This window comes from Solanum verrucosum, unplaced genomic scaffold (genome assembly GCF_900185275.1).
Source record: "Solanum verrucosum unplaced genomic scaffold, falcon-dt-bn FXZP01000280.1, whole genome shotgun sequence".
Lineage (NCBI taxonomy): Eukaryota > Viridiplantae > Streptophyta > Magnoliopsida > Solanales > Solanaceae > Solanum > Solanum verrucosum.
The window spans coordinates 2,718,575-2,744,097 of NW_026019982.1; the positions used below are offsets into that span (position 1 = coordinate 2,718,575).

Genomic DNA, 25,523 nt, shown 5'->3' on the forward strand with positions numbered 1-25,523 from the left:
TCTTTTCTTTTTTAATTTTTTTATTATATAATTTTAATAATTTAAAATTTAAAGTTTAAAATATGATGTTTAGTCGCCTTAAATGAGTGTAGTCACACTCTCTCGCCAACTCAGCTATTTTAATGCCACATAAGCATGGTCAATGGTCAGATGAGTTTAATTTATTGTGTTTTATTTAGTTTAGGGGTTCAGTTAATAAAATGTTAAGTAGAAGGGTTCACAATACAAATTCATACAAGTACAAGAGTTCATGAGACTCTTTGGCCTAATATATTCCATATCAAAAAGATTATATTTTAATTTGGTTATGAAAGAAGTCAATATTGTAACAATATTGATAGTACGAAATTAATTGAGGATTTTTTAAAAAAAATTATTAAAGAAAATTATCAAGCATTCAATGATGGGAGGGAGGCTCCTGCATAGTCAGAGCACGTCCACATCAATATTTTGAGATGCCAACAAAAAGAGTCGTATCAATGAATATAAAAATTTATTAAATTAGATATAGTAAATATTGCTGAATTTTATATATATTTATATGAATGTCTATTCCGTAAATTTTTTGGCCCTTCATGTATCAATTGATGAGATCTTTTGTTCTTATAGTTGGAAAAATGATTTTTTACATTCTTTTTTATGAGTTGCATCAATATTACTATTTAATATTACTATTTATAGGTGGAAAAGGGATGGTTGGAGGCTGATATAACAATCACGTTTTGGTCCCTTCTGATATTTATAATTATAGGGAGATAACCTCTTTTTCATGGTGTGATAGGTCATTTTTAATTGGGTGTATGTTTATTAGTGAATTTGAAGAAAACTATCGAGCATTGGATACAAGGAGGGAGGGTCACGAAAAAAATGTCAAAACACATTCTCCATTATTTTTTATGTCGGGGTTCTTTGTAAAGTTCCGACATTCTGAGATGTCAATAGAGAGAGTCTTACCAATAAGTATTTTAAAATAAAATAAAATTAGATATAGTAAATCTTATTACATGTGATATATACTTTGAAAATGAATGTCTATTCCGTAACTTTCTTGGCAATGTATTAATTGAATGAGATTATTAATTTTCATAGTTCAAAAAATGCTTGTACATTACAGACAAAATGTCATAGTCTCATGAAAAATGGGTGAAAATCATTTATATTTTTAACTTTGTTTTAAAAATTAAATTATCTCCTCAATTATAAATAATAGACACGTGATTTTAAAGAAGTAAAAAAGAAGAAGATAAAGATTGATAATGTAAGGATAAAATAGATATTTGAAAAAATCAATTAGATTAAAAGGGCAAGAATGTCTATTGTACAAAGTTGAGGGGGGGATGAGATTTTAAAACAAAGTACGAGCCGTAAATGATTTTCAAACAAAATAAATTTGGGGGTAAGGGGAGAAAAAATGGAGAAGTTTCGGTAGCCAATCAATTAAGCTACTAATATCCTCTCCCACCTCCAATCCCACAATTAAAAATGCAATTTAAGACGAATTGAAGTATCTTTTTACCTTTATATTCTTCTTATCTCCATTAGCAATAATGCAATATTATATTTCTAGGGGTTGTTTGATGGCTGGTTAGAAAAGAGTTATTTGTGTATTAAAAGTAGTGTAAATCTATACGTTGTATAGTAGTAATGCATGAAGTGCGTAAACATACAAACTTTTTAAATTGAAGATGACAAGAATATGTTCTAATTACTATTTCATAAATTTTATTTATGCGGTTTATGTTCTAATTTTTCCACCTCAACCTACAAACATGAGACCTCAAAGAATGTTGAAAATATATGTTGGTTATGAATATCCTTCTATTATCAAATATCTAAATCACAATAGTTTTACAATAAGATTTTCTGCTTGCCACTTTGATGAATAAATTCTCAATAGTAGGGGGAGAAAATAAGCAATGAGAAATGTAGATAGATTGAAATGAATAATCATTATCTCATTTGGATCCCCCCCGTCCAAATCTATGTGAACAAGAGGTTCAAAAAATAAATTATTTGCAAAATATTGCAAATCAATTGCCAATGCATTTACTAATTGTCTGGGACCAATGCTTTGAAACTCGGAGATAATAGATCCGTCCTCTATCATTCTCCACTTAAATATCAATAGAAACGATTCAAGGCTTATAAAGAAGGGATATCCTTAGAAATGCTATACGCAAATCCTAATACTCACAACTTCAAATTTACAGAAATATAGAATGAGCAGTAGACAGTTGTAGACCAAAAACGATGAAAGTTTAGTATAATAATGAAACGTATGAAATGTAGTAAATATCATAAAGGCAGATGTTAGTAGGAATTGCAAAGCTGACGGTACACAACTTGGTTTTGGAAGATATGACACTAAAAGGTTGTGCCAAGTTGAGTGTCCAGGAGAGAAACAAAATGAATTAGAAACAGATGAATTAGCAATCATGCATCTTGACCAGAAAAAGAAGCTGAAACTAGAAGAATAAAGAGCTGCAACTTTACAAATCTGGACAAAGGCGACTACAAACATTGAGAGGTAGTTGTAGTACACAATGCAATAACTACTATGGCATCTGTACTATAGTCATTCTTCCTACAGCTAGCGCTAGGGCTCTAAGAGAGCATTGAAGCAAAATGTCTATTCCCTCTATCTCGAAGGGCATGTATTCGCTAACTGGGGCATAGGAGGCACACCTTAGGCCTCATATAGTCGTTAAATACATGCTTCTGTAGACTATTATCCAAGCCATATTAGCTCCAAAGTACTCTGACACCTACACATCAAAACAGCTAAGTTATAACTCATCAGTCCTCTTTTCCTAGTTTCATGGAAACTGATTTATATACTTGATAGACATACCTAAACAGACAGCTATGAGCTTGAGCTCTCGTTATCTGAACTAGAATCGTGCATCTATCGCACCTGGATTGCAGGAAATAGTTGTTTACGTATGTCTGGCAAAGACTCAGGACAAGATTCTTGGGAAGGAGATGTTAATGCCCCTTTTCTAGGAGTCTTAACTGGTATTTTTTTTGAGTTTCTCACCACAGTACATTCCTTGTCCAACATAATTAAGAAATCACTAACGACTGAAAAGAGACACAAGCCTTCGTCCTTCCCTGAATTTCCATGGAAGTAATCTCCTGTGCTCTTAAGACATTATCTGTTTCTCTTCTTCTAGGATGCAAGTAATCTCCTGTTCTGCATGTTGGATAAAATTTGTGAGTGGATCACGGAACTTACTTTCATCCTCCAAGCTCATCATATCAGTGTCCAGAAACTCTTTAGTTTTCACTAGTGGCTAACTAAGCTTCATGACAGCTGAACTTAAATTCTTGCCATCAATAAGTGAAGCTTTTCTTACATTCTCAAGCTCGTTGCTTAAACCTGAAACCACCTGAAGACCAAGGTTACGGTGATAATCTGCCGACTCCTGAGCATTATCCTCTACAAAATCTTCTGTCTGCACACTGGTAGTGCTTTGGTTCTCTTTTAATCTATGTGCTGCTCTTAATCCATCAGATCAAATGATTTCCTGAACTACAAAGTTCAAGAGTGGTCTTTCCATCAGTTCCTTTCACATCTGAGAGTTTCAAAAGTGTCAAGCTTGAATGCCTGCGCACCATCATTCATGCTGTTGCCAGTGTTTAGAACTGCTTCAAGAAGTTTCAGGAAGAGTCTGCTGTTTCTCAGTTCCTTAGATGCGACCTACAAGTCACAATGTATAGTTGGCAAACCACCAAGCAGAAAATCAACAGATAAAAACTGATGCCAAAGAAGAATAACAAAAAAATTTCACCCTAAACTGCAACCATCAAATTATAAGAAACTCAATATTTTACTCTTTACCTCCAAGGTTGCGAAGGACTCTTTAATGGAAGAAACTTCTTCCTGAAGAGAACATATGAGCAGCAATGTTTCCATCCATTTGAATGCAAATGGAATTGCAACCATGGACTCAAGAAAACGTTCAACAGGACCGAGAGGAGAAATGTATCCAGCAAATAATCAGAGTTTGCTGCTTCCATCCATTTGAATGCAAATGGAATTGCAACTATGGACTTAAGAAAACGTTCAGCAGGACCGAACTGAGAAATGTCTCCAGCAAATACTCTGAGTTTTAGTTCTCATCTGTTGTTGGTGCCATCTTCAAGAGAGTTCGTCTGAGTTCAGGAGGCAGCTCATTACCTGATAAGAGACTTAAGTAAAAGAGTTGAGCTTCAGAATCTTCCTGATGAAAATAATACATAATTGAACTGTACAAATATTGCAAGATCTAAGTTGAAGTACCAATTGACGTCAATCCTTTCACGATTTAATATTAAATAGCAGATAAGATCGATTGTATGTGGCAAGGTACATCAAAATAAGGGAATTTTGTCATCGTGAAACTTCAATATTTTCCTTGGGATTGTGTAGAACATCTTTTAAAAAGCAGTGTATCAAACAAGTACCATACCAAATGTAAATGATTGAAGTAATACCATAGTTTTCCAATTAACTTCATGCTCTACAAACTTTGCCACATTTAATTTTGCAAGCTGAACTAGAACATTATTTTTAACATATCCAGTTGTAACAAAATAAGCATATGCTATCATTCAAAGAGTACAAATTCATCTTACTGGTCTTCTCATCCCTTAAAGTTTTTGTGATTGGTATCTAGGTGATCGTTGGCATGTTGCAACACACGTAATGAATATTTTAGATGGGACTTTTTCTTTCCCTTAAACACAAGAGTAAATACAGCAAATGCGGATGTTAAGATACTGATTTAATTCAAATACATGTTCACATATCTAACAATGTTATATGGAAGCGAAAGTTGGGTTGCTAAGGTCCAATATCTCCACAATCTAAGTGTTGTAGAAATGCGATTTTACAAAATTTGAAAAGATTAAAATAAACACATCTGACAGAGAGGCCAAGCAGCACGTGTAGAGGATAAATTAGAAAAGGTCGACTGAGATGGTTTAGCATGTCATACATAGACTCCCAAATGTACTGTTTGCAGGTGAAACAATATGATAAATTCAGGCGTCAGAAGAGAACAAAGGTAAACCGAAAACCATATGTAGGAAAGTTATCCCTATATTTTCTCACAATCAATGCGAACTTAGCTAAGAATAGAACAAAATGAATCAAATCATGCGTATAGTCTATACGTGATACCAACTAGTCGGGATCATATTGATGCATATTTACTCAGGTGTTTGCCAAGAGCCTATTAGTTTTGTTAGAGACATATATATCAACGTAGGGTCAACGTGAGACGGACAGTCCTCTAGTATTAGATAATCCAAAAATTATCCTTCAAGATAAAATATTTAGTCCTGGAGTGAATTGGACCAAAATGGAATTTCTAAGAGGATTCATACAGCCACCATAGGGAGAGAGAGAGATTTACCCTCATCAAGAGCATCATAAAGTTCTTCTGTTGTCACATTTAAGGCTTTGAGGAGAATTGCTAGATTTTGTGATTTCTTAGGATCAATAATCTGAATGTACTGTGAGGTTTGATCAAAGGATGAGGAAACTTTTATACGATCATCTTTCCCTTGGTCTCCTGGTATATATCCAAACAAAGAATCCATCATCTCCTCATTCAACCTGTAATAATATTCATTAATCAGAATGGTTAAAACAGAAACAGTTAAACTCCCGCAGGAGCAAAGTGAATAGCAAGACCAGTGCGAAGTTTACTGGAACGAGCCGGCTTTTATTTCAAGCCAAACCATAGAGTGGTCAGGGTTAGCAAGAACCTTCTCCCAAAAGAATGGTTTTTATTTTGTTTTGGGAGCATCAGATTCACCCAATGAGTCACTTCCCCCGGTCTCAGAAGAACGTCCTCACTGATGTGCTCCAAGAGGTAAAGGCTTTGGCAAATTACCAGGTTTTGGTGAATTAGGAGGGCCAACTTTTGGAGGTAGAAACTGGTGATACAGTTGCAGGACCTGGAGATAGAGCGAGGGTTGGAACTGCTGCAGGATGTGGAGAGGGAGCGGGAGACAGAACAGTTGCAGGGATTGGAGATGGAGTGAGGGAAGGAAGAGCACGTTTTTTTGGCAAAAATGGTTTCTTTTCTTTTTCTCAGAGCCTTTTTTTTGGGCAAAAATGGACTCTTTTTCTTAGGTACCTCCTGAGAACGCTTGACAATTGTGAAAAAATCTCTTCGTAATTGCTAAACCAAGTACTGGATGCATCGTCACTATCAGAATTGGAAGATTTTTCCTTCTTAAGCACTGCAACAAAATCTGCTTCTCTCGGGAAGGCAAATCTTCAATAGCCTTTTGTAAGGTTCTTTTTCTCAACAAAGCTATATCCTGTTTTAAGTAACTATAACTTCCTGTGACTGTTTGTTGAATATAATATTCCAGAAATTTTGCAGCTTCAGTACCCTCTTCTAACTCTTTCCTGCAATGAGTCCATACTAGCAAGTTACAGTATTCTGACAAGGCAAGAATTAAGTTAGAGATGTGAGTTCCGAATACCAACATAACATTGTTTTTGTGAATTTCACTATGATGCAACATATGCTTTACCATCTTGCATCTTTTGAAAATTCAAATTTGATGGCCTTATTATAGGCACAATGAACCAAAACATCCAACAACTAAACTGGCAGCATTGAAACTTGTTAACCTCTGTAATTGAACTGTCCGAATCCAGATACAGAGAACTGGATTACAAAAGTGTCAGAATGTTTTTTTCCTTATTCTAGTTGGAAAAGGATACAAAGTAAGAAATTTTGCTAGATAAAAGCAACAGCTTGGTAATAGATTTACATGCTAGGCTGGCTTGGGGAAACAGAAAGGTGACTCCAGTTTTCTTGCACAATGATCTTCAAAATGCTCGTGCGAGGAAAAAACCTTTGATGCAATACAAATAAGTTGAAAGCAATAGGTTGAAAAGGTTACCCATTTCAGGAAAACAACGTATTTAAGTTCCAAAGTGGAATATTAGAGATATTTCAGCTTATAGATACAGATTCAATTCTTGTTTCCTATGAACCTCCAAATTTCAGCCATTTTTACAACTAATAGCTTAGTCTATGGACTTTTTTTTGTAAGGTAATTTTGTATTAAAAGCAGTACTTAGGTAGTACTGAAAAAAACAATTTACAAATGGAATAGATATTGAATATACCAGATATGAAACCAAAGCTAAATGGTGACTAGGACATCTAGGACTGATTCAGTGTCAATAGAATACAGTTTAGTACACCAAAAACAGAAAAGCAAAATGCATTTTAGCTTAATATCCTGTACTAAACTCCTCCTATCCTCAAAACATCTATCATTTCTTTCCTTCCAAATAGTCCACCAAATACATGATGGAATGATCCTCCATCTCTCTTTGTTTCCTGCACCCGCTCCTGCTTCCTCCCAGCTAAAAAGAGTGTCACCAATCTTGTTTGGCATTGTCCAGGCTATGCCTCTGAGATTGATGAAATCTTCCATAGTTGATATGTAATACTGCAGTGTAGGAACAAATGGTTTACTATCTCAGCTTCCTTTTCGCAAAGGAAACATCTAGAGCAGAGAGCAATATTCCTTTTGATCAAATTTTCATGTGTCAAAATTGTTTTTTTAGCTAGAGCCTAGAAACCAGGTGAAACAAGATACTTTGTAAGGTATCTTAGTTTTCCAAATATGCTTCCAAGGCCAGTTAGTAATATGTGGCTCTACCTGGTTCAAAATCCTATACCCTGAGTTGACCTTATATGTTCCACTTACATGTCCACTCCACCATAGGCAATATGCACCTTCTTGCAACCCTTGAAAACAATTCTCCAACTGCTTAAACAGTTCCGTAAGTCTAGGTATCTCCCAATCATTCAACATTCTTCTGAATCTAAGGTCCCACCGTTGTTGTGTCCACATCTCGGCAACTGATTTATGTTGGTCTAAGGCTATAACAAATAAATCTCGGAATATGTCTTCAAGGCTCATTGTCCCAATCCATTTGTCTTTCCAAAAACCTAGTCTTGTTCCCATTAACCACTCTGATGTGGGAGTGATTTTTGAGAAAAGTCCAGTAGCTTCTGATAGTCCTCCAAAGATTGATTCCATATGGAGTATTGACCTCCTTGGAGACCCAACTGTCCTCTTCCCCATACTAGCTCTTTATGACTCTGCTCCATAGTGTTTGAGGTGCCTGTGAATAACTCCAGAGCAATTTAAGCTTCAAAGCTTTGTTATGATGCTTCAAATTCCTAATTCCAAATCCCCCTCGTCTCTTCTCTTGCTTCTGATGATTTCCTTCCACTTGACTAGGTGAAAAGCTCTTTAATCCTTATTCCCTTGCTAAGGAAGGATCTCCTGACCTTGTCCAGCCATTGAATGACTCTAGGAGGGATTGGAAATAGGGACAGCATTAAGTAGGCTAAGCATCCAAGACAACATTAATCAAAGTGAGTCTACCTCCGAGGGACAAATACTGAGATTTCAACCTTGTCAATTTCTTCTCACACTTTTCCACTACTGAGTCCCAAATTCCTTTGGATTTAGATTATGCTCCCAAAGGCATACCTAAGTATATCCAGCCACCACAAAGGTCTCCAATATGTCGGAAAATTTCATGCAACCATAAGTGAAGAGGTGGCCCAATCGCTCTGATCCAAGACATTTTGCTCTTCTGTGCCACCGGTGTGTACCCAGCTATAGGGTTGCACCATTCTAACCAAACCCTAGGTTTCTTCCAGGTCCACCCTCCTTGAAGTGTCTGCTCAGCCATATTCCTACTGGGGAATTCAAAAAGGAAAGTATTGTCTATCATCTCGTAGATGTTAACCCAAAAACTTTCTTCCAAATTAACGATGCCCATTTCCTAACCTCAGAGAAGGTAGGCATCTCAGAGCTAAGATTGCCGATGTTTCCTGTGATACATCTTCCAAGCACCACCATACTCAATTGTAGCAGTAGTGGAAAATCTCTTGCCTTTTGCTTTCTGGAACTTCAGTGGTATATACTGTCCTCAACAACCTTGGCATACGAGTGGTTAGTATCAACCATTCTGTGAGGAGCTTTTAATGTTCTTGGTGATGAATAATTAATGAAGTTTCCTATCTTGAGTACAATGTCTTTCCAACCAGCACTAAAAGCTTTTGGCAGTATAACTACTGCTCTGTCTGCTCCTTTTAGAGACAAAAGACTCATAAATCTTCCGTGAGCATTAAACTTCCTTGTATTAAAATACTCTGCCATTTGGTCCTTCATTCTCCATCTCCTCACAAGATTCTTGTTGTCGTTTGAGGCTTCTTTCAGGACAAAACAAATCCACTCCATCACTTTTTTGCTGAGAGTTATTCATCTCATCCTATTTCTACATCGCTCCACCCAATCAAACCAGACTTCCTTGCCAGATGTCGATACGGTAATATAGAATAACTTGAAACCGGCGTGGAAATAAATCCTATTTTCCCCATGTCTGTGGAGGGAAACTGAGGTGAAGGAAGGGGGAAAGCCATCACAAAAGAAGATAGCTGAGGGGAAGGATGAGGTTGGTAGTTCTCAGGCGACCTGCTGGAGAGAGGGTACTCTCTCTCTCCTAGAAAGTAGGAGATAGAGAGTTTTGCGGAAGTGTGCCGGAGAGCATTTTTTACGACAGTACATCATCTCCTATTTAGTCTATGAACTTTTGGAAATGAAAAACCTCAGGAGCTTTTCCTAAACCCATATTACTTGGTTGTGGGCAAAGACTAGATTGATTAAATCCTGCTCTTAATTGAAAACACAGATTCATTTAAATAATCCAAAAGTTCACCTCTTATGAAAGTTGTTGACGTGTGTAACTGTCTCATAACCATCTCATCTAAAAACATAAGCTTTTTGAAGCACACTTAAATTATTTAATTGTATTCTCAACAAAAATAAGGCTACTTCATTTTCAAACGAAAATGCTAATACTCATCAGAAAATTGTAATCAGGTATCAACAAACAAATGTGTAGACATATACATTAGGCAACTCATATCTAAACACATTTTAAGGATGCACATTGCATTCATCTCCATATGCTATGATGCCCAATTTTAGAATTATCATTTAAGTTATATTCATAACACAAAAAATTATAAATTAGTTCATTTAAAATATTTTTAGAATGCAAAGTTCAAAGTTGAGGTTACATATAAATGAAATACATTCATTTTCATCTGAGTTTTAATCATATGAATAAACTGAATCATTTTTGCTTGAACTTAAGTAAAGCTAAACGTTAATCATATATAATTTAGGCACCACATACCTAAAGTTATTCAGAAATAGATAAACTTTAGTCATATATTATTGAGATGTCCTCCAAGAAACATCTTTCAGAGCTAAAATTGTTTCATAAGATGGAGCTATGGTGCATAATGAAACTATTGAAGTGTGTCACCATCTCATCTAAAAGCTTAAGTTGTTAGAGAGAGCACACTGTTATTATTTAATTATATTCTCAACAGAAACAATTTAGATATCTATTCTGAGTCTACCAAGAAAAAGGTATCACAGAGAGGGAGCCAAATAAGGAGGTCTAAAACGAAAAGAATCCTAGAACGGTTCCATGCGATAAAAACATAGTTCAGGATAGAATTATTGTGTAACAAACTATTATACTGCAGTAAATTGCATTTCTAAGATGTTCAACATGTTCATAAGATAAATGTTGTCAAAGAACTGATGTTAAAACAGATTTAAGATCTTATATGGACAACACTATTAGACACAAGTATATTGGAAAATGTCAGAACTTATTACATCTAACAGAGTGCACTTAGCACATATAGAAGATAAAGTTAGATGGCTTCCCCATGTGTTGAGACCTCCAAAATGCACTGGTTTATAGGTTTGACAACATGATAAGTAGGATTTTTAAGAGGTGAACATAAGTCGCATGGAGAAAAAAAAGTTTTCAATCCCTGAAGTCTTTTGAAATCCATGTTGACTTGGTTAAACAGAACACAATCAAATCAAGATATTTGCATGAGTTATGCCAAAAGTTGAGATCCAACTAGTCAGTAGATGCCATAGAGGGATGTGTGGGAGATTTAAGAAACCTCTAATTTGTCTTTTAAGACCTAATTATTCAGTATAGGAATGTAATGGACCTGAATAAAACGAATGGATATTGAGAATTCATATAATAACTGACCTCAATGGTTTCAGAATTGAAATAATAGTTGATTGAATGATGATAAATGCAAGTGTGTAGACACGCATACACATATAAAAGGTGTATGTGTATGCCCATTCATGTGCTGCAGAATATCTTCACTAGGAAAGAATAGAGAATCAGCAGTTAAAAGAAAAACCTAAGAAGCAGTGCCTGTAAGAAAATTTTCAATCATAATTTAAGTTCTTTTAGATTTATAGCAGGACTTAAAACCTCTAGGATCGGAGAACTGTCTAATCAGGAAACAACATTGCACTCTATACCAAAGGAAATATCTAGAGGAAACTGTAACTAACCCAACACCCCCTCCCCAAATCAGTTAACTGGTATGATAAGCTGGCATGAACAACAATTGAGAACAAAGTGAATTAACACAAACTGCAAAAACTGAGAATGATCGCATTTAAATATATTTCCATCTGGAATAGGAAATGACATATTACAAAGGATGAACCAGAATGTCTCCAGACATTCCACTTCAGCTGTTCCTAAGCTTGTTTCCACCATACATCATATGATAGGAATGTGTAGGCATTTCATTGCAATTCAACAATAGAGCCAATCACTCCATACCACACTAACATATATAAGAAGCAACACAGCGGATATCATCCAAACCAGTTCACTAGTAAAACTAAATAAGCAATAAAATGTAGGAATAAACCTGATAAACTAAATCTACCTCACGGACTAAACATAAGCGCATCAACACGAGAAGAAATTGTCTTGAGAAACAAGACTATATGAAACGAATCTAAAACTCCACCGAAACAGTATCAGAACTTGTAGCATCGAATAGAACATGATCCATCAGCATCTAGTTACCTCTCATTGCATCAACCACCAATTTGTAATGCTCCGCAATAAAATCTAACCGCTTCACCATCAAGGCAGCTTCGTCATCCTCCAGTTTCTTCCACTTCTCCTCCAACTCTTTAGCCTTGTCAGTAGCAATCAAACTCATCTTCTCCTTCAAGTAACTTGTTCCATTCGGGTACATTGTAGACATGCCAGCCATGCTTTCAAATGATGCAGCCAAACGTGGATATTTGGACTGGAAGTCCTGTTCATCACCCTGAACTATATCCTCCTTAGCCACCTCTTTTACAGCAACCTGTTTCTCTTCTTCCTTGTGTTTCTGCAAAAGCTGTTGCCCCATCGAAACCAGCAGCAAAGAGGCCGCAAGAAACCTAGAAAGAGAAAGGGAGGAAGAAGCTTGAGATTGCAGAAGAAGCTGTATCAATAAATAGAAAATTTTCATAAAATTACTTACCATATTCTTAGATTACGTATATTTTGAATATAAATGTCTATTCCATAATTTTTATTGGTCATTAATGAGATTATTAATTATTATATTTCGAACATTGAAGTAAGGATATCATCCGGTCACGCTGGGACAATCTGATTCATAAAAATGTGGTCACACAGTACTCGGGCAAACCGTAACTAATGTTAAGGGGTGGGAATTGGGCACGGGGAAAGGATGTCCGGCTCAGAACCATACCTTTGTTAGTGTAGTTAACGGGATAAATGGGCCAGATCGGATTTACAGATTGGATTTCGTGTTCTTTTAATTTCTAATAATAGCATTAACATTTACATTTACATTTAATAGAACCAGTTGTTCAGTTGTTGCCAAATTTTAAAACTGAGTCGCTGCTTAAAAAAATGTATATACAAGATATACATAAATGTACAATAAAATCATTAAGTATGTGACCATCTCATCTAAAAGCTTAAGTTGTTAGACAGAGCACACTTCTGTTATTTAATTATCTTCTCAAAATCATTCCATACCTTTTAAAGCAATCCTCTTTGCACCTAAATGTCCATATAATCTTATTTCCATTAGCAAATTAACAAAAAAACTTAAATGTGTTGTAACCTTCTTTGATGATTCTATTCTTGTGCAGGATCGGAGTACGGGATATGTGATTGGAAAAGGACATGAATCACAAGGATTGTACCTGTTCTCTATCCCAACACCATATGTTGCTTCTACTTCCGCTATTTCATCTGAATTACTCCATAGTCAATTGGGTCATCCAAGTCTCTTGAAATTGCAAAAATCGTCCCCAGTTTATCGAGTTTATCTTTGTTAGAATGTGAGTCATGTCAGCTTGGAAAGCACACTCATGCCTCTTTCCCAAAATGCATTGATAATAGAGCCACCTTTATGTTTGGAATCATTCATTCAGATATATAGGGTCCAAGTTGTGTCAGTTCTTCCTTAGGCTTTTATTTTTTTGTTACTTTTATTGATGATTGTTCTTGGTGCACGTGATTATTTTTAACAAAAAGTAGATCTGAGCTATTGTTTATTTTTCAGAAATTTGATGTTGTAATTCACAATCAATTTGATATTCCATTAAGAAGTTAATAAGTGATAATGTCCGAGAATACTTTTCTACTTCTATCTCTTCTTTTATGTCATCTCAGGGCATATTGCACTTGTCTTCTCGTACACATACTCCTCAACAAAATGGAGTTGTTGAGCGAAAGAACAAAAACAGCTCGAACATCGCTCATTCACAACTATGTCCCTTTATGTTTTTGGGTTGATGTTGTTATTAGTGCTTGTTACTTAACCAATCGCATGCCTTCATCTATTTTGCAGTACCAGAGTCATTACTCAGTCTTCTATCAGGACCAAAGTTTGTTTTCCCTTCCTCTACATATGTTTGGTTGCACCTTGTTCATAACCTTACCCCCCGAAAAGATAAACTTCAACACAACGCCTTCAAATTGTGTCTTTCTTGTGTATTCTCGTCTACAAAGAGGATACAAATATTTTGATCTCTCTACCAATAAGTACTTGATCTCTGCGGATGTTAGTTTTTTCGAGACTTCTCCGCATTTTCTCCTAATACAGAAAATAAGAAGGCCATAACAGCACTCCAACTTTTCCAACCTAGCTCCACCTCCAACTCTTAAAGACTATTCCCATTGACCTCAACCTCCTTCTGAACTTGCTAATCCAGTTAGTATTTCTAACTCTGATACAGGTGCACAAAGCAATCTTGGTGACTCATTACCCACTCCAACAATGTCTTCTGCTCAGAGAGAGCACACCCTCCAACTCTTGAGGACTATTCCTGGCGACCTCATCGACCTCAACCTCCTTCTGAACTTGCTCATCCAATTGGTATTTCTAACTCTAATATAGGTGAACAAAGCAATCTTGGTGACTCATTACCCACTCCAACAATGTCTTCTGCTTAGAGAGAACACACTTTTATTACTAATTATATTCTCAACATGCCCCCTCACGTACGGACAGGAGGGCTGCATTTTTCATGGGACACGCACGTGAAAATTCTTTTTGATTTTTTGGGTGACAGTGAGATTCGATCTCAGGACCTATGCCTGTCCTGATATCATATTGAAGTGTGTCACCATCTCATATAAAAGTTTGAGCTGTTAGAGAGAGCACACTTTTATCATTTAATTATATTCTTAACAAAAATAATTCAGATATCTATTCTGAGTTTACCAGGAAAAGGGTATGACGCAGAGAGAACCAAATAAGGAAGGTTGAACGGTTCCATGTGATAACTACATAGTTGAGGATAGAATAATTATGTAACAAACTATTATACGATAGTAAATTGCATTTCTAATATGCTCAACATGTTCATAAGATAAAAGTTGTCAAAGTATTAATGTTAAAACAGATTTATGATCTTATCAAACTGTACAACCCTTTTTAGACACAAGTAAATTAGAAAATGTCAAAACTTATTACATCTAACAGACTGCAGGACCACAGGTAGCACATATAGAAGATAAAGTTAGATGGCTTCCCCATGTGTTGAGGCCTCCAAAATGCACTGATTTATAGGTTTGACAACACATAACTAAGATTTTTAAGAGGTGAACTAAGTCACACGGAGAAAAAAGTTTTCAATCCCTGAAGTCCTTTGAAATCCATGTAGACTTGGTTAAAAACAGAACACAATCAAACCAAGAGATCTGCACGGGTTAGGTCAAACAGTTGAGATTAAGCTAGTCAGTAGATACCATTAGAGAGATGTATGGGAGATTTAGGAAACCCCTAATTTGTCTTTTAAGACCTAATTATTCAGTATAGAAATGCAATGGACCTGAACAAAACAAATGGATATTGAGAATTCATATAATAACTGACCTCAATGGTTTCAGAATTGAAATATAGTTGATTGAATGATGATAAATGCAAGAGTGTAGACATGCACACACAATAAAAGCTGTATGTGTGTGCGCATTCATATGCTGCAGAATATCTTTACTAGGAAAGAATTGAGAATAAGCAGTTAAAGGAAACACCAAAGAAGCAGTGCCTGTAAGAAAATTTTCTATCATAATTTAAGTTCTTTTAGATTTATAGCAGGACTTAAAACCTCTAGGATTGGACAACTGTCTAGTCAGGAAAAAACATTGCACTCTATACCAAAGGAAATATCTAGAGGAAACTGTACCTAACCCACCACCCCTTCCCCAAATCAATTAACTGGTATGATAAGCTGGGCATGAACAACAATTGAGAACAAAGTGAATTAACACAAGCTGCAAAAACTGAGAAAGATCGCATTTAAATATATGTTCATCTGGAATAGGAAATGACATATTACAAAGGATGAACCAGAATGTCTCCAGACATTCCACTTCAGCTGTTCCTAAGCTTGCTTCCACCCATACATGGCATTATATGATAGGCATGTGTAGGCATTTCATTGCAACCCCTTAATAGAGCCAATCACTCCATGCCACACTAACATATATAAGAAGCAACACACGGATATCATCCAAACCAGTTCACTAGTAAAACTGAATAAGCAATAAAATGTATGAATCAACCTGATAAACTAAGTCCACCTCGCAGACTAAACATAACTACATCAATGTGAGAAGAAATTGTCTTGAGAAACAAGACTATATGAAACAAAATCTAAAACTACACCAAAACAGTATCAGAACTTGTAGCATCAAATAGAACATGATCCATCAGCATCTAGTTACCTCTCATTGCATCGACCACCAATCCGTAATGCTCTGCAATCAAATCTAAGCCCTTCACCATCAAGGCAGCTTCGTCATCCTCCAGTTTCTTCCACTTCTCCTCCAACACTTTAGCCTTGTCAGTAGCAATCAAACTCATCTTCTCCTTCAAAAAACTTTTTCCATTCGGATACATTGTAGACATGCCAGCCATACTTTCAAATGAAGCAGCCAAATGCGGATATTCGGACTGGAAATCTTGTCGATCACCCTTAACTATATCCACCTTAACCACCTCTGTTACAGCAACCTGTTTCTCTTCTTCCTTATGTTTCAAACATCCTTGGGTTTGCTGACTTTAGCACTTTTCTTAGGTTCAGAACTATTCTTAACCTCAACAGTATTTTTAGCTTTGCCATTAGTGCTATTGCTAACAATCTCCTTAACTCCATTACTAGTTCCAGGGGCACCCCAAATCCTCTTTGAATGCTCAAAAACAACAAAATCCTGACCCTTCATGAAAACTGGCTCCTCATCATCTTTCACATTAGTCAAAAATTTCTTCTTTAACCTCCTTACCTTGTCACGGAGTTGACTCTTTGACAATTTAGCTTTGATTTAATATTTTTTGGCCTTAAGAGATTAAAGTGATTTACAACCATTTTGCCCAAACCATATTTGACCAAATCCATATTTACCCATATTTTATATGGGTGGATTGTGATCAATCCATTTTAAGTCAATCCATCCAAATCCGATCCAATCCACCCATTTGCCACCCCTACTCGAGAGCATCATTAACTTCTTCTGTTGCCACATTTAAGGCTTTGAGGAGAATTGCTAGATTTTGTGATTTCTTAGGATCAATAATCTGAATGTACTGTGAGGTTTGATCAAAGGATGAGGAAACTTTTATACGATCATCTTTCCCTTGGTCTCCTGGTATGTATCCAAACAAAGAATCCATCATCTCCTCATTAAACCTGTAATAAAATTCAGCAATCAGAATGGTAAAAACAGAAACAGTTAAACTTTCACAGGAGCAAGTGAATAGCAAGATCAGTGCGAAGCTTACTGGAATGAGCGGGCTTTTATTTCATGCCAAACCATAGAGTGGTCAGGGTTAGCAAGAACCTTCTCCCAAAAGAATGGTTTTTATTTTGTTTTGGGAGCATCAGATTCACCCAATGAGTCACTTCCCCCGGTCTCAGAAGAACGTCCTCACTGATGTGCTCCAAGAGGTAAAGGCTTTGGCAAATTACCAGGTTTTGGTGAATTGGGAGGGCAAACTTTTGGAGGTAGAGGTGGGTTCGGAGGAGGTGGTTTAGGAGGAGGAGGTGGTGGAGGACCAGTAGGTGGAGATGCAGACTTTCCTGGAGGATGAGGTAATGGTGCATGAGCATTTGCATTCATCTCAGGTTTTGACAGTTCCGCGTCTGCTTCGGAAGATTTATGAGGATCAGCATCATTTACAGCAGATGCACTCTTGACATTTAGAGAAGAACCTGACAATACAAATCATACAAATTACTGAAATGAAATGAAAAAGAATGATACGATGAGATTAATTAACCATCATGATAAATAGCAGCAAATAAACACCTGCATTCGAATTCAGAGGCGGTTTCCCATCCCTTTGCCCATCATTTGGAGTAATTTCTTTCCTTTTATTCTTAACACAGAATATCAACAGAGCTAGAAAGGTATTCCTGCAACGGAACATCCAACCACTGCAGCAAATAAATAATTTCGATGCTCTTGATTATTTCCCGGAGAATTAGGACCATTTTGTGGTTTATCTGGAGGATTAACAGGCAAAGGTTTAGAAGAACTGGTGTGAGTTCTAACTTTTGGAGGCTTTGCAGGAGGTTTTAGAACTGGAGAAGGAGGCTGCACAGCTGGAGGAGAGCTAGTGGGCACTTACAATAGAAGGAACTGGAGCATAAACTGGTGATACAGTTGCAGGACCCGGAGATGGAGCGAGGGTTGGAACTGCTGCAGGACCTGGAGAGGGAGCGGGAGACAGAACAGTTGCAGGGATTGGAGATGAAGCGAGGGATGGAACTGGAGCTCATTTTTTTTGGCAAAATGGTTTTTTCTTTTTCTTAGGTACCTCCTGGGAACGTGTGACAATTGTGAAAAAAGCTCTTCATACTTGCTAAACCAAGTACTGGATGCATCATCACTTTCAGAAACATGGATTGGCACATTTTTTTCTTTTTAAGTACTGCAACAAAATCTGCTTCTCTCGGGGAGGCAAATCTTCAATAGTCTTTTGTTTCATTTTCTCAACAAAGCAATATCCTGTTTTAAGTAACTATAACTTCCTGTTGCTGTCTGTTGAATATAATATTCCAGAAATTTTGCAGCTTCAGTACCCTCTTCTAACTATTCCCTTCAATGAATCAATACTAGCTCAGCCTGCATACAGAAGATCTCATCAAGTTATAATATTCTGATAAGGCAAGAATTAAGTTAGAGATGTGAGTTCTAAATACCAACATAACGTTGTATTTGTGAATTTCACTATGATGCAACATATGCTTCTCCTTCTTGCATTTTTGAAAATTCAAATTTGATGGCCATATTATAGGCACAATGAATCAAAAATTCAACAACTAAACTGGCAACATTGAAACTTGTTAGCCCATGTAATTGAACTGTCCGAATCCAGCTACTGAGAACTGGACTACAAAAGTGTGTCAGAATGTGTTTTTGAAGTTATTCTAGTTGGAAAAAGATACAGAGCAAGAAATTTTGCTGCATAAAAGTAATAGCTTGGGAATACAGATTTACATGCTAGGCTGGTTTGGGGAAACAGAAAGGTGACTCCAGTTTTCTTGCACAATGATCTTCAAAATGCTCGTGCGAGGAAAAAACCTTTGATGCAATACAAATATGTTTCAAGGAATAGGATGAAAAGGTTACCGATTTCAGGAAAACACTGTATTTAAGTTCCAAGGAGGATTATTAGAGATACTTCCACATTGTCTTTGTTATAGATACAGATTCAATTCTTGTTTCCTATTAACCTCCAAATTTCAGCCATTTTTACAACTAATAGCTTAGTCTATGAACTTTTGGAAATGAAAAACCTCAGGATCTTTGGCTTATACCCCTAAACCCATATTACTTGGTTGTGGTCAAAGACCAGATTGGTTAAATCCTGCTCTTAATTAAAAACACAAATTCATTTGAACAACCCAAAAGTTTACGTCTTATGAAAGTTGTTAAAGTGTGAAACCATATCATAACCATATCATCTAAAAACATAAGCTTTTTGAAACACACTTAAATTATTTAATTGTATTCTCAGCAAAAATAATGCTACTTCAATTTCAACGAAAATGCTAATACTCATCAGAATATAGTAATTAGGTATCAGCAAACAAATACATAGACATGTCAATAACAACCATAGTTAACATATACATTAGGCAACTCATATCTAAACACATTTCATGGATGCACATTGCATCCATCTCCATTTGCTATGATGCCCGATTTTAGAATTATCATTTAAGTTATATTCATAACATTGTAAAAAATTATAAGTTTGTTCATTTAAAATAATTTTTAGAATGCAAACTTCAAATTTTAAGCTACATATAATTGAAGTACATTCATTTTCGTTTGACTATTAATCATATGAATAAACTGAACATTTTTATTTAACTTGAGTAAAGCTAAACTTTAGTCATATATAATTTAGGCGCCACATACCTAAAGTTATTCAGAAATAGATAAACTTTAGTCATATATGATTGAGATGTCCTCCAAGAAACACCTTTCAAAGCTAAAATTGTTCCATAAGATGGAGCTATGGGGCATAATGAAACTATTGAAGTGTGTTATCATCTCATCTAAAAACTTAAGTTGTTAGAGAGAACACACTTTTAATATTTAATTATATTCTCAAAATCATTCCATACCTTTAAAGCCAGACATTTTTGCACCTGAATGTCCATATAACCTTATTTCAATTAGTAAAGTAACAAAAAAAACTTAAATGTGTTGTAACCTTCTTTGATGATTCTGTACGGGACAGGTGATTGGAAAAGGACATAAATCACAGGGATTATAACTGCTCTCAATCCCAACACCACATGTTGCTTTTACTTTCGTTGTTTCTTCTGAATTGCTTCTTAGTTAAATTGGTCATCCAAGTCTCATGAAATTGCAAAAGATGGTCCCAGTTTATCTAATTTATCTTTGTTAGTATGTGAGTCGTGTTAGCTTGGTAAGCACACTCGTGCCTCTTTCCCAAAACGTGTCAATAACAGGGCCACCTCAATGTTTGAAATCGTTCATTCAAATATATGGGTCCAAATCGTGTCAATTCTTCCTTAGGCTTTCATTATTTTGTTTCTTTCATCGATGACTATTCTCAGTGAACGTGGTTAATTTTAATGAAAAGTAGATTTGAGCTATACTCTATCTTTCCGAAATTCCATGCTGAAATTCGCAATCAATTTGGTATTTCCATTAAGAAGTTATGCCCGAGAATACTTCTCTACTTCTTCAATATGATGGGCAATATGGAAAGAGAGGAACTCTAGGTGTTTTGAGAGCATAGAAAATAGTGTGCAGAAAGTGAAGCTCAACTGCATTTTGCTATTATGTTTTTGGTGTAATCAGTTTTACTCAAATGATAATGTCTCTATAATTGATGTTTTAGACTCAATTTAGCCATAGAGCAGTAAGAATTTGGGGCTTTTGTATATAAGGTTTCAGTACAACCCATGTACTATTTTGTGATATAATACAACCTTACCAAGTTAAAAAAAAAAAGGAATACTTCTCTACTTCTCTCTCTTCTTTATGTCATCCGAGGGCATATTGCACTTGTCTTCTTGTGCACAAACTCCTTGACAAAATGGAGTTGCTAAGCAGAAGAACAAACATCAAATTGAAATGGACCAAACAATGCTTATTTACAATCATGTCCTTTTACGTTTTTGGGGTGATGCCGTTATTACTGCTTGTTATTTAATCAATCACATGCCTTCATCTGTTTAGCAGTACTAGAGTCCTCGCTCAAACCTCTAACCGGACCAAAATTTGTGTCCCCTTCCTCCACGTGTGTTTGGTTGCACCTGTTTTGTTCATAACCTTACTCCGGAAAGATAAACTTCAGCACAAGGCCTTTAAATGTCTTTCTCGGGTATTCTCGTCTACAAAAAGGTTATAAATGCTTTGATCCCTCTACCAATAAGTACTTGATCTCTACTGATATTACTTGTTTCAAGACTTCTCCGTATTCTCAACCTTTTTCTGAATTTGTTAATCTAGTTGGTATTTTGTAACCCTGATATATAGGTGCACAAAGCAATCTTGGTGACTCATTACCTGCTCCAACAATGCCTTTTGCTTAGAGAGAACACGTTTTTACTATTTAATAATATTCTCAACACATCCCCTTACGTATAAACACGCTTTTATTATTTGATTATATTCTTAACATGCCCCCCTTTTATTATTTAATTATATTCTCAACACACACCCCTCACGTATAAACACACTTTTATTATTTAATTATACTCAACATGCCCCCTCACGTCCGGGCAAGCGGGCCTGATTTTTTCATGGGCCAAGCACGTGAAAATTCTTTTAGATTTTTTGGGTGGCAATAAGATTCGATTTCAAGACCTCTGTCTGCTCTGATACCATATTGAAGTGTGTAACCATCTCATCTAAAAGCTTCAGTTGTAAAAGAAAGCACACTTTTATTATTTAATTATATTATCAATAGAAACAATTTAGATATCTATTCTTAGTCTACCAGGAAAAAGGTATGACAAAGAAAGAGCCAAATAAGGAGGGCTGAAACGAAAGAATCCTAGAATAATCCCATGCAATAAAAACATAGTCCAGGATAGAATGATTGTGTCACAAACTATTATACAGCAGTAAATTGCATTTCTAAGATGCTCAACATGTTCATAAGATAAAAGTTGTAAACGAACTGATATTAAAACAAATTTATGATCTTATAAAACTGGATGACTCTTTCAAACACAACTACTGTCAGGACTTATTACATCTAACAGAGTGCATGTAGCACATATAGAAGATAAAGTTAGATGGCTTCCCCATGTGTTAAGACCTCCAAAATGCACTGGTTTATAGGTTTGACAACACAATAACTAAGATTTTTAAGAGGTGAATTAAGTCGCACGGAGAAAAATGTTTTCAATCCCAGAAGTCTTTTGAAGTCCATGTAGACTTGGTTAAAAACAGAACACAACCAAACCAAGAGATCTGCATGAATTCCGCCAAACAGTTGAGATAAACTAGTCAGTAGATACCATAGAGAGATGTGTGAGAGATTTAAGAAACCTTCAAGTTGTCTTTTAAGACCTAATTATTCAGTTTAGGAATGCAACGGACCTGAACAAAACGAATGGATATTGAGAATTCATATAATAACTGACCTCAATGGTTTGTTGATTGAATGATAATAAATGCAAGTGTGTAGACATGCTCACACAAATAAAAGCTGTATGTGTGTGCGTATTCATGCGCTGCAGAATATCTTCACTAGGAAAGGATAGAGAATCAGCAGTTAAATGAAACGCCTAAGAAGCAGTGCCTGTAAGAAAATTTTCTATCATAATTTAAGTTCTTTAGATTTATAGGACTTAAAAACTCCAGGATTGGAGAACTGTCTAGTCAGGAAAAAACATTGCACACTATACCAAAGGAAATATATAGAGGAAACTGTAACTAACCCACCACCCCCTCCCCAAATCAATTAACTGGTATGATAAGCTGGCATGAACAACAATTGAGAACAAAGTGAATCAACACAAGCTGCGAAAATTGAGAAAGATATCATTTAAGTATATTTCCTTCTAGAATACGAAATACATATTACAAAGGATGAACCAGAACGTCTCCAGACATTCCACTTCAGCTTTTCCTAGGCTTGCTTCCACCATACATGGCATTATATGATAGGAATGAGTAGGCATTTCATTGCAACCCCTTTAAAGAGCCAATCACTCCATACCACACTAACATATATAAGACGCAACACAGGGATATCATCCAAACCAGTTCACTAGTAAAACTAATAAGCAATAAAATGTATTAATCACCCAGAAAAACCAAATCTACCTCGCGGACTAAACATAAGTACATCAACGCGAGAAGGAATTGTCTTGAGAAACAAGAATATATGAAACAAAATCTAAGACTCAACCGAAACAGTATCAAAACTTGTAGCATCCAATAGAAACATGATCCACCAGCATCTAGTTACCTCTCATTGCATCAACCACCAATCTGTAATGCTCCGCAATCAAATCTAAGCGCTTCACCATCAAGGCAGCTTCGTCATCCTCCAGTTTCTTCCACTTCTCCTCCAACACTTTAGCCTTGTCAGTAGCAATCAAACTCATGTTCTCCTTCAAAAAACTAGTACCATTTGGATACATTGTAGACATGCCAGCCATACTTTCAAATGATGCAGCCAATCGTGGATATTCGGACTGGAAATCCTGTTGATCACCCTTAACTATATCCTCCTTAACCACCTCCTTTACAGCTTCCTTATGATTCTCATCATCCTTGGGTTTGCTAACTTTAGCACTTTTCTTAGGTTCAGAACTCATCTTAACCTCAACAGCCTTTTTAGCTTTGCCATTAGTGCTATTGGTAACAATCTCCTTAACTCCATTACTAGTTCCAGGGGCACCCCAAATCCTCTTTGAATGCTGAAAAACTAAAAAATCCTGACCCTTCATGAAAACTGGCTCCTCGCCACCTTTCACATTACTCAAAAATTTCTTCTTTAACCTCTTTAGCTTTTCACTGAGTTGACTCTTTGAAACTTCAACCTGCAACTTCCCTCTGATGAATTCATGAAACGCAGACATATCGGCTTTAGGTTCCATTCCTTCTACCGCCTTGTATTCAGCAATCCCTTTGAGCAGAGCAAGCTGGTCGTCATCGCTCCAAAGAAAGCGAGGAGTAGCAGCTGATTTTTTCTCCTCTTCTTCTACAATCTTGGGCTTCTTCCTCCCTTTTTCTTTCTGGGCCTCTTGCGGCCTCTTTGCTACTGATTTCGATGGGGGAGCAGCTTTAGCAGGAACACTGGGGTTGACAGTGAAGTCCGATGCAGAAGGGGAAGGCAGGGAATGGCCCGATTCGGCTTCCGATTCGGATCCTGACCCATTCTCGCTGCCGGACTCAGAAGAAAATTGGAGTTTCTGAGTGAGGGATCTCTTTACAACTGGATGAGCTGTCTTGGGTTCTTCATTTTCTTCTCCTTCTTCCTCCCCCGATTGTTGTTCTTCTTCTTCCTGGGATTCCTCCACCAGTTCTTGTTCTTCAGAGGACGATGCAGAAGGAGGCTGGTCTACTAAGCGGGATTTGGTTTTGGGGGCCATTGTTTCTGCAAGCAAGAAGAGAGAGCTATTCGGCCGTCAGCTGTGTCTATGGTGAGTGTTGAAGCAAAGACAAAAAGATGAAAGCTTTGTGTAGGGCTTTTCGATGTATACAAAAAAGCAATGTCTTAATCAATTGCCGCGCCTTCTACGATTGGATAATTACTTTCCCCATTTAGACATCTATTCCACGTGAGTTTTATGAGTCACACCTAGGACTGTTCACGGGTCGGTTTGGATCGATTATTAATCAAAATCAAATTAACTTAATCAGTTTTAAAATTATCAAAATCAAACCAAACTAAATATAATATATATTTATCGGTTTGGTTGTTATCGATTTCGGTTCAATTTGGTTTGGTTATTCGGTTATTAATTATAGACAAAAATAAAAAAAAACAATTTATTCAAAACGTGAAAAAAGTGACAATAATTCATTTAAAACGAAAATAGTCAGAATAACTGATATTATAGAACTTTCGATCATTGAATTTAATATGAATAAAACTTCAAAATTCCTTATTTTGTCCTAGAAGAAAGAGACTTTGTCCTAGAAGAAAGAGACTGTGATATTTTCAATCTTATAAAGAATTGTTATAGACACACTCATATACATAAAATCAATAAGATAAATATTCTCACCTTACACATTTTTTCTTTCGTAAGTAAATTCTAAATAAATTTTGATGAAAACACATATAAGATCTTTGAAATTGTTTATAAAAATAATATATTATATATGGATAATAATAAAATATATGTATGCAATTTGTCGATTTGGTTCAGTTGTTTCTTCGGGTTTTTTCGTACAAAACCATAACCAACTCATATACTATCGATTTTTAAAAATCTAAAACCAAACCACACCTAACTCAAATAAAAATCAATTTATTTAATCGATTTGGTTCAATTTTTCGATTTTAATCGATTTTTATCCAAACTGTGAACACCCCTAGTCACACCAACACCACTACTCACATGTGGAATCGGGATGGTTGGGAGAT

At 36.1% G+C, this 25,523-nt stretch overlaps 1 protein-coding gene and 1 pseudogene across 1 annotated transcript; both read right to left on the reverse strand.

Moving 5' to 3' along the window:
- Nucleotides 1-2,863: 2,863 nt before the first annotated feature.
- Nucleotides 2,864-25,523, reverse strand: part of LOC125817712 (formin-like protein 5) — a 67,624-nt pseudogene continuing 44,964 nt past the window's right edge.
- On the reverse strand, nt 11,525-24,618 carry LOC125817750 (STOREKEEPER protein-like). Its single transcript, XM_049497298.1, has 2 exons — nt 23,249-24,618; nt 11,525-11,831 (listed from the first exon to the last, which is right to left on the reverse strand). The coding sequence occupies exon 1, from the start codon at nt 24,520-24,522 to the stop codon at nt 23,386-23,388; it is 1,137 nt and encodes a 378-aa protein (XP_049353255.1). The 5' UTR covers nt 24,523-24,618; the 3' UTR covers nt 11,525-11,831; nt 23,249-23,385.